General features: G+C 39.9%; 1 protein-coding gene across 2 annotated transcripts in view; it reads left to right on the top strand.

Annotated features, from left to right (window-relative positions):
• Positions 1-18146, top strand: part of CUL3 (cullin 3) — a 56393-nt gene that overhangs the window by 3571 nt on the left and 34676 nt on the right. The window contains exons 1-2 of one of the 2 annotated variants that reach the window (XM_044432724.1): positions 12902-13021; positions 15175-15372. In XM_044432724.1, the coding sequence (XP_044288659.1) occupies positions 12917-13021; positions 15175-15372 (303 nt within the window). In that variant the 5' untranslated portion in view covers positions 12902-12916. Of the gene's footprint in view, positions 1-12901; positions 13022-15174; positions 15373-18146 lie in introns of those variants that run through there. The other variant, XM_044432723.1, reaches the window with a different exon arrangement.

Below are 18146 nucleotides of genomic sequence, written 5' to 3'. Positions count from 1 at the left end.
CATCGGGACCCCATGGACAACATTCCTCCAGGCCTTCCTGTCCTCCACCATCCCCCGGAGTCCACTTAAGCTCACACCAGCTGCTTCAGTGACTCCCATCTAGCCACCTTATCCTCTGCCGTCCCCTTCTTCTTTTGCCATCTATTGTTCCCAGCATTAGGCTCTTCTCCAGGGAGTCCTTCCTTCTCATTAGGTGGCCAAAGTATTTGAGTTTCATCTTCAGGATCTGGCCTTCTAAAGAGCAGTCAGGGTTGATCTCCTCTAGGACTGACTGGTTTGATAGCCTTGCGGTCCAGGGGACTCATAGGAGTCTCCTCCAGCACCACAATTCAAAGGCCTCATCCTTTGGTGCTCAGCCTTCCTTATGGTCCGGCTTTCACAGCCATACATTGCAACTGGGAAAACAATAGCCTTGACTATTCACACTTTTGTTGGCAGGGTGATGTCTCTGCTTTTTAGTAGAAAAAATACAATACAATGTTGGAATGGCACAATTTGTCTAAGAACAATGTTTTAGTACTTGCTAAACTGACAGTCCTACCTTATGCATAGCTAGTTGCTTCTAAGGTTTAAGTCTACACTTGTTTCCATGGGCTTGTGAATATCTAACTGTTTGGTTTAATTACGTACAAGTACATACACAGCATTAGCACAATATATTAGTTTGCTGCCTGTCAAATGTTAAAAGAAGCCCTTAATTTGATGATCTCCTGAGATTTGCTTTCTGCTGTTTGGTAGAAAGCTGGGCAGATGCTGAAAGAATATGTCATCTTTGTAGTAAACCAGTACAGCTTTGGAAAGTTTAGCAAAATTTAAGGAAGTATTAGATATCCAATTTTGTTTCTACCAAAAATGATTCTAAATGTCTACAGGTTCTCCAGCCACTGCTTAAACTCAGGTATATTTATTCCAGGGCATCCTTGTCTGCATATGCATTGAACTAAGCAGAGATGATAGTGAAGCCTTTGTATATATGGCTATGTTGTACAAAGTCTTCTTTGGACTTTCTTCCACCTCCATCTCCTATGCATATTGTAGGACTTTAGTGGCAAGGTTCCCCTTTCTCTATAGGAAGTGGACAAATCAGGGAACCATGGGAGACTGAAAGTGTTCTGGTTAGTGACTTGCATAGTGTAAACTTACTATGAAAAAGACTGGTAATGCCTACAGAAGTTTTATGTGGAATTGGGAAATAGGTATGCTGTTTGGGAATATTCACTTACATACATTGGCTTGTACCCAATGTTTGTCTTAGAGCAGATGTACTGAAATGTTTACTGACAGTGGAAGACACCCACTTTCTTTTGATTCTTAAACCAATATAGAAAATTCTGTAATTGGCCCTGTAGATTTTGTGGATGCAGAGATTAAAATGTTTTGGCTAGTCCATGGGTTTGAACTACCCATCAAAAAATATGACTGAGTGAAAGAAAGTGTAAGGGATGAGTAACATCCCTTTCAGGGTACAATACAATAGATGTTCACTGTGGTCTTACAGTCTAACATTTTTGTGGTTAAATTCACTAGGCTGTTTTGTATTTGGTCACGTTTCCTATTCTTGTTATCCTAAACATTTTATTTATGATCACCAGTGTAGTACTTTGTCACTGTTTAAGCCTGGGTCTGTCGGTGCCATATTAAAATACTTTATAAAGACTAATACCACAATCTTGTAGACTGGTATTAAATGTTATGGAGCCCTACTATTGGGTGATATTTTTGTATGTCCATGACACATCAGTTCTTCATCAGTTCCCCTTCCATCTCTTTCTTTTGTTTCTTTTTTCTGGAACTTCTGCAGAGTTCAAACATGCTTGGTGTGTTCAGGTTAACTAATTCTGCATTCCAAATTATACAGAGTTTATCAAACTGAATATGTCAAAAGCAGCCAGTCTAAACTCCTATGGTTGGATGCACAGGACCAAGCAGAATAAGAGGTCACTGCTGGTATGCATAATGCCTGAATAAAATTATAGCATGTTGACTTTCCCAGCTGATAATTGGTCATGCAAGCTTGTCCTTTGCATGGGGGTTATGGGTGTGCATGGGGTTACACTCAGAGGGATCTGTTCAATATGTCTGCTTGTAACCCTCTTGTAGCTCTGGAGGATTACAGGCATCCAGTGAAAGAGGCTGGAATTAGTTTTCTCCTGTTTCCATTTGATGCCCCTAATCCTTATCCTTCAGTTTTGGAAAGCTAAATGTTTTACTCTCCTTGCAAGAAAGACTCTCGGGCACTGCTGAGATTCTTAGGAAAAGCATTCCCTTGGAATGCTACCCCACACCAACTTTGAAGAGGATCTTCCATCTTCAAAGCCCAGCTGATTCAAAAGAACCAGGTGGAGGGAGAGCTCCCAAGGTCTCTGGTCTGATCCCATTGAGATTTTCCAAGGTTGCAGCTGTGACTTCATCCTATCCTCTGACCCCTAGGGCAATGTTAAAAGGCCATAGGATTGTACCCTAGTCACAAATTATTTGAAAAGTTTGTCAATTGTATGGTATTGGAGGTGAGGGTAGGACTACAGTGTTTCCCGGGAAGGTAAAATGCAGTCTGAAACATATTGTAATGGCAACTCACATAGCAATACTACTAGTCTTTTGCTCCATTGTTTTGGTTTCATTTTATGGCTTATGATTTCAGGTCTAATATATACTTGTTTTCTTACAAACTATTTGTTTCAGGCAAGCCAGCCAAAGAGTAGCTCCCTGATTGTCACATTTATATTGTGGAAATTATATATAAAAATACTTGTGTGAGTTTTATTATACTTTTTTCTCCCGCCAGAATAAATCCGATGTACATGTAAATTTATCCCTTCCTCTCACCTTCCTTCCATCTCTCTTCCCTCCCTGCACCTTTTTATGGTGAAAACCCATGTTTTACTTAAAGTTATGCTGAGTGTAAAGTATATTAAATAATTCATAGTAATGAAGGTACTCTCAGCTGTTTTCATTTTCATAATTTCATTTTCAAATGCAGTTATTTTCTTTCAGACTTGCAGGTTTCTCAAGGTCTTAAACTATTTTTTTTAATACCAAGACATCAAAATGTATTAGTATACATGGTGAAGCAGCCATATTTTGTTTGTTCAGGTGCATTATGAGAAGCCTTTTTAAGACCAAAAGGGGCATGTGGATCACAAGACTCTTGCTTTGTGTCATTTTCATGTATTCTGCTGTTTCAAGAACTTATATTCCCCAACCTGAATTACTTCTGATATTGGCTAAAGGTTTATGGAAAAGAACCTGGAGTGAAGCAGCATAGTGAAGTATGGTATAGCTCCCTTCAGCATACCCTCTTTTGCTTTATGTTGACACTTAGCATCACTGGGACAAATGTGTAAAAAAAAATATTACTGTCTTGCCATGTTTTAGCCTCAGCCTGCCCCTTGAGCTTGACATTGGGGAAGTGAGTTGGTGATTTTCCTCATATTTGCATAGTGCTTAGAGAGCTCCAAGTACAGCACCACACAGAGTTTAACCCCACCCCCTTTCTAAACTCAAGAGAAAGGCTGGAGGTTGTGTTATGCTGCAGTTTCAGAATTCATGGAGCACCTAAGAAGCATGACATAGTTGTGTGGATAATACCTGCTTCTTTTCCCTAGCTATAGGATATAATGATGAATGGACCCTGCCATATACCAATAGATAGTTTGAACATTCAGCATGGCAAGCCCCTAAATATATTCCTAAAACATAGGATTTGCAAAAAGTGACTTGCACTTTTTTGGGTGAAAGTGATCTTTTACTAACCTTTTGACATGCAACTTGAATGGGCTTCACATGAAAAGATCTGTACCAAAGCTAATTTTTCTTGATTCCTGCTATGGGAGTAATTTTAAAAAACCATTCTTAAGTTTTGTCTTTTGTTTTGAAAGGTCTTTTGTGGGAAGTTTTCACACAGGATTCTTTTAATCAGAAAATTCTGAAAATTCATCTAAAATTCAAAATGCTGATTTGCCTACAGGAGATATTATTGTTCTCTAGGTTGTTGATCACTTTGCAGGTCTGCATTTGAGATTACAACACATGGCTCAAACTAACTTCATTGGCATCTTTATACAGTTGTTTTTAAGGATTATAGAGAAGACTTGAATAACTTGTTAGTTTTGTGTTTGCTCTTTTTGGGTTAAGCCTGATCTAGATTAATGTTTCATTTGTAAGGCCAAAGTATGTTGACAAAACAAAATTAAAGAACAGTGAGGATGGTATAAAGTATTTTTCAAATTGTATAGCGAAAATCTGAAGTTTGGTTTATCTTTTGAAAGGATTTAGCATGGAGAGTATTCCTAGTTTCAATAAAATAAATTTAAGACAAAAAGGGAGTAGCTGTTCATATTGACCACTGTGGAAAGTAGAAGACACAATGGATTTAAGCAATACAGGGAGAAAGTTAAATTATTGAAAAATACTGTAATAATAATAGCACTTCATCAGTTCTTTCTGAACTCTTATATTACTGTAAATCATGGGATTCTCTAAAAACTCTTCTGTGTGGATAGTTCATTTTGGCTTTGTGAGCATAGACATTCAAAGATTGAGTTTGCTATTCATTTAGATGAATGATCAAGAGCAGGAATCTCCTGGGAATGTTGTGAATTCTATGCTTAGATGTTTGAATTAATTTCCTATAGCAGATATGGAAAGAAATAATTTCACTTGCATAATGGCAGAATAATGTGAGTTTAAAATGTAGTCTGAAGCTGATAAACTAGTGACAGTTGGGGGCAATGAAAAAATTCATGCCATGATTTACAGATGCTATCATGTGATTTTGTGCAGCAAAGCTACAACTGAATCAGTAAGAACTGATTCTTTCCTGGTTTATACCTGTGGTCACATAAAGAAATGATTAATTTAAACTTTATCTGTTTGGCCCATATGTTTGATATTTGGGGATATATTACTTCTAAATGCAGAGCAAAGAAAGCTAATCTCTGTTGACAGAGAACTATATATTTATGTCCTCCATGAGTCCATCTAACTAGTGAACATTGTTACATCTTGTCATGATCCGTTAATGGATAATAAGAAAGAGGACCTGTGACAGAATATTGCAATGTGGAGTGCTCATGCCGTCTTCCAGGATTCTCCATTCCATACTCTTCACCTTTTTGTCTGTTGTAGTCCTCCTTCACTGTGACAGCCAGCCAGCATTCTGTGCAACTGAGTGTGTTCAGCCCTGGCTCTTCAAGGTTTTACTTCATTTAAATTTTGTTACTTTTTTTTAAGTTGGCTGTACTTCTGAAAATTTTGTTGGTTCTCCAAGTTCACTGATACCTCTTCCTTGTTATGCAAGTTCGGTCACAATTGATGAACCAAGTTTATTGTTATATATGATAAAGTATTGTTACTAGTAATGATTAGGTATGGCAATAGATAGGGAAACATAGGTTGTATCCAGTAGCAGCCTTCCTTCAGCACTGTCACTTGTGCAACATAATACTTGGTGTAGCTGTTTGGTTGCATTTCTGTTTACAAGAGAAGACTACCAGTGGCTGAATCTGTATTCATTTAATTCTGTACTGTCCAGTAACTGAAGTTCTTTGGATGGTTTACAAGTGTTCTTTAGAAGGCAAAATACAGATTCTTGACCAGGTTTTAATTTGTGGAGGTATATATGCTGATTCCATCAGACATCTTTCTTTTTAATGTTGCCCTGAAAATAAGTATCAAAAGTAATAGGTGTGTTACAGGGTCACACAAACACTGAGTTATGCAAATTATTTGCTCACAAGGAATTTTTCCTTCTCATTGCCAAAAGGCTAGCTGCAAGATGACTGTGGAGTGTTTTAACTGCTGTTGCCTTGTAATAGTTACAGGATAGCAGCTCAGAATTTAAAAAAAACTGCATATGGCCTTGCATGAGAGCCTAACATGCTGCAATATTATTTCTTTGTACTTTGTTCTTGTTAGCCTTAGAGCAGTAACCGTAGGATTGTTCAGTTTACCAGTCAAATACTGTGCATAGTGGTCCTTTGTGTAGTGCTTCTTTAAGTTCAATAAATTCATGCTCCAATTGCAGATGTGGTAGGGTAATTACAGAAAATATAAAGCAGTGAAATTGATCAGTTACAATTGTTGAGAATTTGTTTTTAATAGTGTAATCAATAATGTGGTAACTTTACATCAGTAATGTAAGTTTGTTAGTAACAATGTATGGATATTTATTCCAAAGAAAATATTAGGCAAGTGTGACATTTTCAAAGTTGTAGATGAGTGGTTGTCAGCATATATGGCCCAGTTACTTTCTATAATATGTTAGGGTCACTAGTTTTCAGTACCTGGAGTGGTCCCTTTAAATATAAACTATTTAAGGAAAGTATATTCTATTCTTAATTCTTACCAGTAATTTGATATATTTCTAGGTATTATTTAAATCATTACTTATATTTGTAATAAAATTAATTATTAAGTTAATTAAGTTGATTACCTTAACTATTACATTATTTTTCTTCAAATATTTCAGTTCAGCTTAGTATATTGGTACAAAAAATTAACATGGGGCATTATTTTTGTAAAGTAAGCATGCTAAATTATATAACTGTCTAGGGCATCAGAAGCAAGTTGAATTTCCAGTGTTCCTGCTACCCCCCCCCCCCCAATTTCATTAAGTAGTATAAAGGTAAGTGCAAAAATGAACCTTTCTTGATTTTTGTCCCCAAAACCAAGGGGTTTTCATACAGGAATATTTAGATAAAGTATATCTTGGACATCAAAAACATATTCACATACCCCCGTGGCTTTGGGAGGGCCCGGCGGCCTTAAAGCGCCAGTGGCGGCTGGGGCCGGCGGCCGAAGGGCGATGGCCAAAGGGCGGTCGCCGCCATTTGGAGGCCGAGCTGGGGGCTGGGCTGGCCAGGGGCTTTTGTTGTAATTGGGCCACCTGCCATTGGGAACATTAGGGAAGGGGGAGTTTTTAATTGTTTTTATAATTTTATTTTATTTTAATCTGTTTCTTATGGAGTCGTCCCTGGCCATGTTGACGTTTATGTTTCCTGGGGAGCATGCGGGTGCCACCATTGGCGTGGTCTTGGGCAATGGACGTAACAGCGGTGGGGGCTTAACATGTCCGCGTAGAAGAAGGAGGGACAGATGGTTGACACGTATCCCTCCTTCTGGTTTTGCGCCCAGCCAGAGGGTGCCAGGTAGCCTTGTCAACCGCCCCTCAGGCCTGATGGTGCTGCTGCTCAATGCCAGGTCGGTCAATAATAAATCTTCCCTCATCCATGACTTGATTGTGGATGAGGGGGCCGACCTGGCTTGCATAACGGAGACCTGGGCGGGAGAGGGGGGTGATGTCGCCCTCTCTCAACTGTGCCCGCCTGGGTATCTGGTTCAGCACTGTTCACGCCAGGAGCGGAGGGGAGGGGGGGTCGCTTTGGTCTACCGAGCCTCCATCTCTCTCACGGGACTTCCGGTCCCTTCGAGGCCAGGGCTGGAGTGCCTCTACTTGGTGTTGGGTGACCGAGACAGATTGGGGATTCTGTTGGTGTACCGTGCACCCTTCTGCCCAACAGTCTCCCTGCCTGAGCTGACGGAGACCGTCTCAGACCTGGTGTTGAGGACCCCTAGGATGTTGGTCCTGGGGGACTTCAATCTCCATGCTGAGACTGGTCTGACCAGGGCGGCTCAGGACTTCATGGCCTCCATGACGGCCCGACCCATAAACGTGGACACACTCTGGACCTGGTTTTCTCGACAGGGCAGGAAGAGGGTGGTCTGAGGGTGAGGAATTTACGCTTGACTCCCCTGTCATGGTCAGATCACTTCCTGGTGAGGTTTGTGCTTGAGAGCGACCTCTCCCTCTGTAAGGGTGCGGACCCGATTGTGTGGGTCCGCCCCCGGAGCCGGATGGATCTGGATGGATTCCTGAAGGCCCTGGGGGAGTTTCCGGCTGACAAGACGGGTGCTCCTGTCGAGGCTCTGGTCGAACTGTGGAATGGGGAGATGACCAGGGCTGTAGACACGATCACTCCTAAGCGTCCTCTCTCACCGGGCAGAGCCCGTTCTTCTCCTTGGTATACTCCTGAATTGCGGGCGATGAAGCAGGTTGGGAGACGGCTAGAGCGTAGGTGGAGAAGATCACGGGATGAATCTGACCGAACACACTTGAGAGCCCACTATTGGGCCTATGCTGTGGCGGTGAGGGCGGCGAAAAAGAGGGTTTTTTTCCGCTTCCATTGCCTCCTCACAGTGCCGTCCGGCGGAGCTTTTTCGAGTGGTGCAAGGCCTGGTTCGTCCAGGTCCTAAGGAAGATCGGGTTCCACCCTCAAAGGCCCGCTGTGACGACTTTGCCATGCAGTTCAGGGAGAAAATCGCTCAGATTCGTCACAAGCTGAACACTACTAGTGAATCAGAGGTTCCTGGGGAGGCACCAATGCTGCCGTCTGGTCCAGAATTATTGGATGAATTTCAGTTATTGCGGCCCATTGATGTGGACAAGGTGCTTGGATGAGTACGTCCCACCACTTGCCTATTGGATCCTTGCCCGTCTTGGTTAATAAATAATTCCAAGCACGGGATTGGAACCTGGATCTTGGAAGTGGTTAACGCTTCTCTGAGGGAGGGTCGGGTGCCTGCCCCTTTAAAGGAGGCGGTAGACCGACCGGTCCTGAAGAAAGCGTCACTGGATCCAGAGATGGCCACTAAGTATAGACCAGTGGCCAACATCCTGTTTCTGGGCAAGGTGTTAGAGTGGGTGGTGGTGGGACAACTCCAAGCACTCTTGGATGAAACTGATTATCTAGACCCATTTCAGTCTGGCTTCAGACCCGGGTACACTACTGAATCTGCCTTGGTCGCCCTGTACGATGACCTGTGCAGGGAGAAGGACAGGGGGAGTGCATCCCTGTTGGTTCTCCTGGACCTCTCAGCGGCTTTCGATACCATCGACCATGGTATCCTTCTGGATAGGCTAGCGGGATTGGGGGTCGGAGGCACTGCTTTGCAGTGGTTCCGCTCCTATCTCACTGGCCGATTCCAGAAGGTGGTGCTGGGGGACTATGGCTCTGCACCATGGCAGCTATGCCATGGAGCACCACAGGGGGTCCATTTTGTCCCCTTTGCTGTTTAACATCTACATGAAACCACTGGGAGAGGTCATCAGGAGGTGTGGGCTGCAGAATCATCAGTACGCTGATGATACCCAGCTCTGCCTCTCGTTTTCCACCAATCCAGGTGAGGCAGTGGCTGTACTGAACTGATGCCTGGCCGAGGTAATGGGCTGGATGAGGGCCAATAAACTGAAGTTCAATCCAGACAAGATGGAGGTCCTGTTGGTTGGCGGATCGGGCTTCGGAGAGGGTGGATTGAACCTAGTCCTGAATGGGGTTGCACTCCCTCCTAGGGACAAGGTCCGCAGCCTGGGAGTGCTCCTCGACCTGGAGCTTTCATTGGAAGCTCAGGTGACAACAGTGGCGAGGAGCGCTTTCCTTCAGCTTTGGCTGATTCATCAGCTGCGCCCCTACCTGGAGTACAACTGCCTGGCGACAGTGACACACGCGCTGGTGACTTCCCGTCTGGACTTCTGCAACGCGCTTTACGTGGGGCTACCCTTGAAGACGATCCGGATACTTCAGTTGGTTCAAAATAGAGCTGCCAGGCTGCTGACGGGGACGGGGCGTTATGTTCACATGACTCCAGTCCTCCGTCAGCTTCACTGGCTTCCCATTGAAGTCCGGGCCCAATTCAAGGTGTTGGTGATGACTTATAAAGCCCTAAACGGCTTGGGTCCTGGTTACCTGAAGGAGCGCTTACATCCATATATGCCCGCCCGCCCCTTGAGATCTGTGGGAGAGGCCCTTCTCCGGGAACCCTCCGTGAAAGAAATTAGGAGGGTGGGTACTCGGAGGAGGGCTTTCTCAGCGGTGGCACCCAATCTATGGAATGCGCTCCCCAGAGAGGTCCGCCTGGCGCCGTTGTTATTTGTTTTTCGGCGCCAGGCAAAGACCTTTTTATTTAAGCGTCATTTTAATTGTTAACAGTATTTATTTTATCTGGCCAGGGCGACTTCTTTTATATTGTTATTTATTTTATATTGTTATTTTTATATTGTCACTTTTGTAATTTTCTTCATATTGTGAGCCGCCCCGAGGCTTTGGCGAATGGGGCAGCATATAAATGTCTTAATAAATAAATAAAATATGCACCTTAAAGATGAGCAGGGATATTTACTGTCTTACTTTCTCTGCCCTAAGTCAAATTAATGTGGGCATTCAGTAGTAAGCCACAGTGCCCACTCACTATGGCATGAATGGGCAGCTGACACTACAACCTGCCTTGAGTCTGCAGTCCATCCAGAAAGGAGAGAGACTAATTCCCTGCCTTTTCATGTCAGAACCCATGTCTTCTGAAGTACATATAGATTAATGGGTAGAAATTAAATGGAGGGGTTTGTGCAGGTACAGTAGTGAGACAGTTACTGCAGGTGTGTAAATTTTGCTTAATTATTTCCTAGTCATCAAATTTGAGTATATTTCTGCAGTCTATTAAAATTACAGCAGTAACTGCTCCAAATGGGAGCTGGAAATGATGGTAAAGCTAGTATTTTCCCATTATAGAGTTGCTAGCAGTGCAGCAAAGTTTTGAAAAGGTTGAAGATAGCGAGAACTGTCTGTTCAATACTTAAAAGGATCAGAGATGCTGCCCCCACCCTGCATTTTCTTTGTGCTTTGTCCCATTTACCAATGCTTTTCTATTAATACTTCTGCAATTGGCCCATGGCAACCATATTCATATTAACATATGTGCAGTCTCTAACAGTCAAGGAGATTAACCATGCAGGACTACATGTATTAGACAGCCATATGATCGCATCTGTAAGACCAACAGTAATCATACCAATTAAATTATATTCACAGTTGTGCAATTCTGAGGGGCTGAATAAAGTATGACCAAAATTGTGGTATTTGAGGCTCCCCCTAAAAATAATGATGAACCAAAAAAGGTTAGTGATCAGAAGGGAAGGGGATAGGCAAGAGAGAGTCTTCTGCAAATGATACTAGAGGAGGACTGAGAGGGATGAAGCAGGCATGGTCAGCCTGTGTTTGTAGGGCACACAGTAGAACAACCCATACTGCATAACCTGTTTGTAGTCTATTAGTTATTAGTGTTGTACACTTCTGCCTTTTATGCAAAATATATTTTATACCCCAAACTTTATTTAGCCATCTGATCAGTGGGCGGTAGGGACTTGTCTGTATTTTGTTTCTTGAGTATTAGAACATTAAATTTCAAATTTTCACTGTTGGGCAAATATTTTTTTATTCAAGTAGGACTTTGACCATGTCTTTTGGATTGCATTCTGTTTTTATTTTGTTTTCAATTTGTTTACAACATATTTGTGATTGTTTTAATTATCTTTATTTGAAATTCTGACTTTTATTGTGGCTAGCTGTCTTGAGTTCTATTTCGCAGTCAAAGGTCTTTTACACCATCTTGGAATGGTGTAAATTGGTGTCCTGTAACAGCAGTGGGTTGGAGCTGATGGCCTTCATGGCCCCTTCCAACTCTACTATTTTGATTCTTCTACCTGGTACTTTTAACCAAGAACAGAAGGGACTCCTTATATGTAAAGGAGTCCTTATATGGAATCCTTATATGTAAAACATCTCTGCAACTAAGCTGTGGTCCTTTCTCAAATGGACAGATTCCTAGGTTTGCCTTCTTAGAATTGAGATCCCTTATTTTCTTAGATGCTAGAAAAGACCCTCACATATAAGATTAGCTAAAAATTCAAGCAAAATATTACCTGGTTTGATAATTGAAATAGTAGTCTATCCTTGCATCAAAATATATTGGATACTCAAATACAATAGTTGAAATGTCCATACATCAAGATAGCTGACTAAATGTCTTTTAGAAGAGAGCATTTTATGTGCTTTCCTCATTAACAGTAGTGTTTATTAAATATTGTTAATTGATTCAGACTGATAGTTTATCATAGAATAAGTTTAAAAGTATACAATCAAATTGTCTTCTGTCATAATATTATTTGTAATCAATCTAAGCAAACATATGCCAGCAAATCATATGGTTTATATATAGCCAAACATTAGAAAAATGACACATGAAATTTTTAACTTGAAATGTGAGGAACTGAACCAGAATATTTGCAAAGCAAATGTTCAACTACTATAGCGCCTTTGAAATATAATGATGGTTATACTAACCTTTAAAATACTTTTATCTTTATTAGCTTACATTCATTTTATAATAGCAGTTTAGTGGGCAGGTTTGTGAGATAGGACAGCCTGCCCTTTGAGTAAATTGTGTTGTGTAAGCTATTTGCTGAACAATCCACCACACTCAAATATCTGGGCTCTCTGTGGGTTGTTCTCCCTTTCCTTCTCTCAGTATCCCTCTGTACCTCATAATACAACTTGTCTTTGCTTCTGCTTCCCATTCCAGTGACGATTCTTATTAGTTTGACTTGACATCAGTTGGTGGCAAAATTTATTTATTTATTTATTAGGGTATTTCTATCCTGTCCGTTACGGTTCATATCTGGATGTCTTACAATGTAAAACACCCAATAAATGCATCTTAATAACACAATTGAGGATAAAAACATTACCAAGCTATTATAAATGGATACTGACTTTATACAAAGAAAGCAATGTACAAGCTCTTGTTGAATGCTCCTAGAACTTGAATGAGCAGTAGTTACTTTTGCAAGGCTGTTTGATGTGCTTTGTAGTTGAGTTTGCATACCAGGATATTTCACATCTAATACTTAAAACGTTGTCATATTATTTTGAAACGCTGGAGCTTTAACAAATCCATGTGACTGTGACAAAGCAACCATGTTTAACTTTGAATTTCTTTAAGGGGTGCCCCAACATTCTAATGACATCACAGACTATTCTTGTGCCTCTTGGTAACCATATTAGAACTTTGAGCTTGTATATAGGTGATGAATGCATGTTTAATGAAGGCACTTTTAATAAAACTATTTAAAATATTAGAAAATCCTTTTAAAGGATTCATAGATCAGCTTTGTAGAGAAAACTTTTCAGAGGTAATAATTTGTTGCAATTCATTGCTTTAATAAAGAAGAATGTAAATTATATGTACCATATTATGTTCAAAGCTAAACTTTAGAGAAGTCACCTATGCTATGTTAACTGTCCATGCAGGCAGAGCTGCTGGGAGTTGGTTCCCGACATCTGCAGATCTACTCTCTTGCTCATCCGTGTCCTGAGGATTGTCTTCTGGCCCACTGAGAACATACTGGATTTCATATCCTCCATAGTTAGGGTATAGAACAAGACCTCATCTCTGCCATCATAGCCAACTTGCCCCTTACAGAGATCTACACTTTATGCTTTTAGGAAATCAGAGGAATATTTTTTTATTCCACTAGCATTTGGAAATTTGTATGATACATTGCTTTGGAGATTTTTCTACACGTATTTAAATACATGAATATGATTTTGTCTGTGTAATTTTATATTGGGGGATAAATGTCCTTTAAATGGAGAAGTTTTAGAGATAAAAAATTAATATAAATAAATAATTGTATGGCCAGGTTTGATTATATCTTAGTCATTTGCCTGTGGATATAGGCTTTTGCTCCTTTATGACATACTTGAATACAGTGCAGAAGTCTCTTAACTATACTTTGCCATTTTGTCCTATTGAAAAATTATGGTTATTAACTTCAGACCATTGTTTAGATGGCAACCATAGTTTTTGGTTCAGATGAAACAGAAAATTCTGATCAATTGGATTTCCTGGTTTAATCACAATGTCCATAATGTAAGAAGTTAAGCCTTTTGCCTACACAGACAATCTCTTATCATAGATATGATATGATGGCCTATATCTTGCTAAGGTTGTTTGAAAATGTATACTTAGAGCTGGTCTGGTACATGTATTTGAAAAACTGCTAACCTCTTTGCTGTTGCAGTACTTAACTATCAGAATCTTTCTGAAGATAGCAGTAATACTGCATAATTATCAGGGATGTGCAAACAGTTCCTACTGGAAATTAATGTAACATGTAGGTTTTTTGTATGGGGCCATTTCAATATGTTGTTGAAAAGTCATATTATGAGTAAATGGTCTCTTAATCTACATAACCAAGTTACAACTTGCTATGAAATTAGCTAGAAATATGCTTCAAATCAGCAAAGAAGAATTAGTTTTTTCAAAAGTCTTTCTAGATATGGTGGCTGTGTTGGCTATGTTGATCAATAATGTACTTATGTAGCACTATTAAGAGGGACAATTGTGGATTGCCAACACAATCTTGAGGTTATTTTTAAATGGATTGCAGGGATAGAATTAATAGTTAAACATTTCCCCTGTTGATTTCACTTTTTAAAGTTATCAGTATGGGATAAGTTATCCAACTCAAGCTAGGACATATTTTGTCTTTTGCAGACTTGGTTGACTGCTAATTTTGCATAGTGCAAGTTAAGATTTTTTCTTTCCTCACTTGTTTCATTTGCTTTTTTTGTTTAGTTATATTCTGCCTTTCAGCTAAGGTTGCCCCCCTAATGAACAGGGTTGTTGATAGCCTGAAATTGTAAGAGTTTTCAGGAGCATGTTAATAGGAGTGTTTGAGGCATTTCTATGACCAGAGGCATATTTCAGTATGCTATAAACAAATGATTCACTCATGATTCAGATCAACGCCTTTTGTTGTACATTGGCTTGGTACAGCAGTAAGAATTAGCTAAGCACCTGATAATACCACAAGACTTACACTGGTATTGCTATGCATGATAGTGTGGAGGAGATAAAATTTGAATAATATATCAATGCTTTGGAATTACAACAAAGAAACTAAAGTATGGGATTAAATCTAGTAAAACTGAGCTCATTTATGCCTGTGTGTTAGTCTGCGTTTGCATCTCTGATGTACCTGTGACAGCTCATTTACACCTGCAAATAACTACTTGAAACTACAGTCACTAAGTGGTAACATGCATATGAATCAATTTTATACTGTAAAGAAGAATGCCTAGTATATTAAGACGCTGCAGTATGAAGAACCTTACTACAAATAGCTTGATAATTTGTCATGTAATTAATATCATGAAGTCTTCACCTGTCAGTTTAGAACTTCTGATAATTGATACAATGGTTATGCAAGAAATAATTATGCAAGTTTCCTCAAACCAGTGATGTCTGAATTAGTTTTTCTTCCTCCCTCTGCCTCTACAGATGACCATGGATGAAAAATATGTAAACAGCATTTGGGATCTTCTAAAAAATGCGATCCAAGAAATTCAGCGTAAGAATAACAGTGGTCTCAGCTTTGAAGAATTGTATAGAAATGCATATACTATGGTATTACATAAACATGGAGAGAAACTATACACTGGACTACGAGAAGTGGTTACTGAGCATCTCATAAACAAGGTATCGTGAATGCAATCAACATAATATACAAGTTAAAAGTATATATACAAGAAATTACTATCTACATAAAGCATATGGATACCCTTAGGAAATCATATGTAAAATCCTTCTTAATGTGAATTATGATTTCTTTCCACTGTGTGTGTGTGTGTGTGTGTCTGTGTGTTTGGACAGGCTCAGGATACTGGGGCATTGTTACAGCTCAAGGTTGTGGAGCAAAGATCAGGGAACCAAGGTTTGATTTGGATGCCAGGAACTACATCCTGACAGTTTGGATACCTAGGGTATGGAATGGGCTTCCACAGGATGCTTCCACTCCTATTGGCCTTCAAGGATAGGTTGGACATGCACATGGTATGCATGTCATGAACAGAGCTGGCTGGAGCCAGGGGTCAGACTAGATGACCTGGGAGACCCCCTCTGACTTGCTCTATTTCTGTGTTTCTGTGATGAAATGAAACTTCAACCATCAACGAACTTGACTGTTTGAGCCTACTGACCTCATGTGTGTCATCAAAAACTGGATGATGCAGCTGAAACAAATGGTGTTATGCAACATTAACCAATGGCTTTTACTTCTATTTTATACTGTGATTTTAAACATTCACATATTTTATACCATACTTTCTTCTTTGAATTGTTGTGAACCACCTAGAGAGCTTCGACTCTTAGGCAGCGTAGAAATGAAATAAATAAAAATGGTGGGTGCTGAGTGGTAGTTAACTGTAAAAACCCAGTAATGGTGGAAGGTATCAATACATAATTTATCTAATGTGAAATATTTGCCTAAAATACAGAGTTGATTTGGATGAATTGATTTGTAGATTACCATGTTTTGTTTTGGGAGCGGGGGTGGGTGGGTGTACTTCTGTTGAGGTACATGGGCTTACTGGGCCTTCAGAATAGCTGAGCCAAACTGGTCTCAACCAACTAGGGACCTGAGGATTTTGAAATAGCTGGCAGAATATGTTTGGAATTCCTTTTTATTGTTTTTATATTTTTTGAAGTTTCATTGTTGAGAGTCTGGAAGTCATTTGTTGTCATATAGAATCATTACCACCTTAAACAGAGTGACCTGGTTTCTCATTTACATAAGATGAGAACAATTCACATGTATTTAGAATGCTATTCTTGTCTATAGAAATGACAACTGGGAAGCAAAAGTGTGTCCTCTTTAACAAGGCTAGCCTTCTGAGCTAAGCTAGCAGCGATCTTGGTTATTATCTACTATTTGTGTTTGAATTTTGTGTTCAGTTAATCACTTTAGGGTGAGTCAGTCTTTATAAAAACAGACTAACATAGGTCGCTGGCATCAATAGCTTCCGTTACTAGATACATCATAGAAATATTGTATCCATGCCACATAATTGGCTGGGCAGAAGGACTGTGGTACACTCAGGGGTGAGGAAGGGACACTTTGCATAATGTTTCCTAAGAGTGGCTCCCCATCACAAAACTAACTGTAGTAATGCAGCTGTATTTATTTAGTATTTTCTACTTAGTCCTTTATATTTGGATGAATATCCTGAGCAAAGGTAATCTTTTAGCTAGCTGGTATAGGCACTGGTACATATATCACTTGCAAGGAATCTTAACTGTTTCTACAAAGTCATTGTTCCTAAAGGTTTTCATATGTTCCGAATGTACAGGCAAAATGCAATAAGGCAAAAATTCAATTAAGGGTCAGTTAAGGATAATAGTCTGAGAAGATTAGTAAAATGTTATATTCATGTTTAGAAAATGAATTTGTTGCTGTTTTGCAATGTAGTTTTTTCACACTATGACACAGGAAGTATTGCTATTCAGTTATCTTTGTTTGCAGAATTATGTTTTTTACTCAAAAAACAGAACTTTAAATAAAAAATACACAACATAGTAGAAAAGTAAGCAGACTTGCAAAAAATAACACCTTTTGCAACCAGGTTAGCTGCTGTTAAAATCTATTCATCATTGTACCTGGCCAGTAGTCAAGGGAACAAATGCATATTTGGAAATGCATAAAGTAGTCAAACACATGATACTTGAGTAGTCCAGTTATGTGTAGATATAAGAGCTTCTAAGTTATGAACAACAGATTTTAATACATGAATATGCATTATGTTAAGAATTTTATCCAGGCAGGGTTGTATGCCAGTACAGGACTCTAAGAAGCTGCCTTGTATTGGATCAAACCTTGGTCCATCTAGCTCAATATTGCATATTCTGGTTGGAAGCAGCTCTGCAGTTTAATCCTACTTTCTGTATTGCCTCTTCCCAAAGTGCTCTTTTGCTGGGCTGTGACCTTTGTTTTAAACACCAGCGCAAGCAGACTCCCTCCAACACAGGTAGAAGATGACATCGGCTGTGGGAAGAGAAAAAAAATCTAGGTGTTCCAGAGGGACAGAGACATTGATTGATTGATTGATTGATTGATTCAGTACAGGCATGAAAAAACAGATCAGAGCTTGAAGAATCAGCCAAAGAATCTGTCATCCAAGGAATCAGCTCTCTCAATATGTCAAAGTAGAAGAGACCTGATGGCTTGGTCAGTTACCCCTTGATAACTAAGCATGCTTACTTGACTTGAACTTTAAAATACAGCATGCATGTCCCAGCAGCACAAGCATGCAGCCATTTGACTAGGGCTGTCTCCTACCATCTAGGTATGGCTGTGATGAATACAAATTGCTGTAAGATCAGATCAGTTTGGAGGAATATTGGGACTGAAAGTGAAGTTGACTCTGTTCAGTAAAGTATCTTGTGGAGTAAATATCTTGATACATGATTCTCTGCAA

This window comes from Varanus komodoensis, unplaced genomic scaffold (genome assembly GCF_004798865.1).
Source record: "Varanus komodoensis strain SLA01 unplaced genomic scaffold, ASM479886v1 scaffold25, whole genome shotgun sequence".
In the NCBI taxonomy this organism is placed as follows: Eukaryota; Metazoa; Chordata; class Lepidosauria; order Squamata; family Varanidae; genus Varanus; species Varanus komodoensis.
The sequence above is the reverse complement of the archived record's forward strand: the minus strand, read 5'-3'. Positions and strand labels throughout refer to the sequence as shown.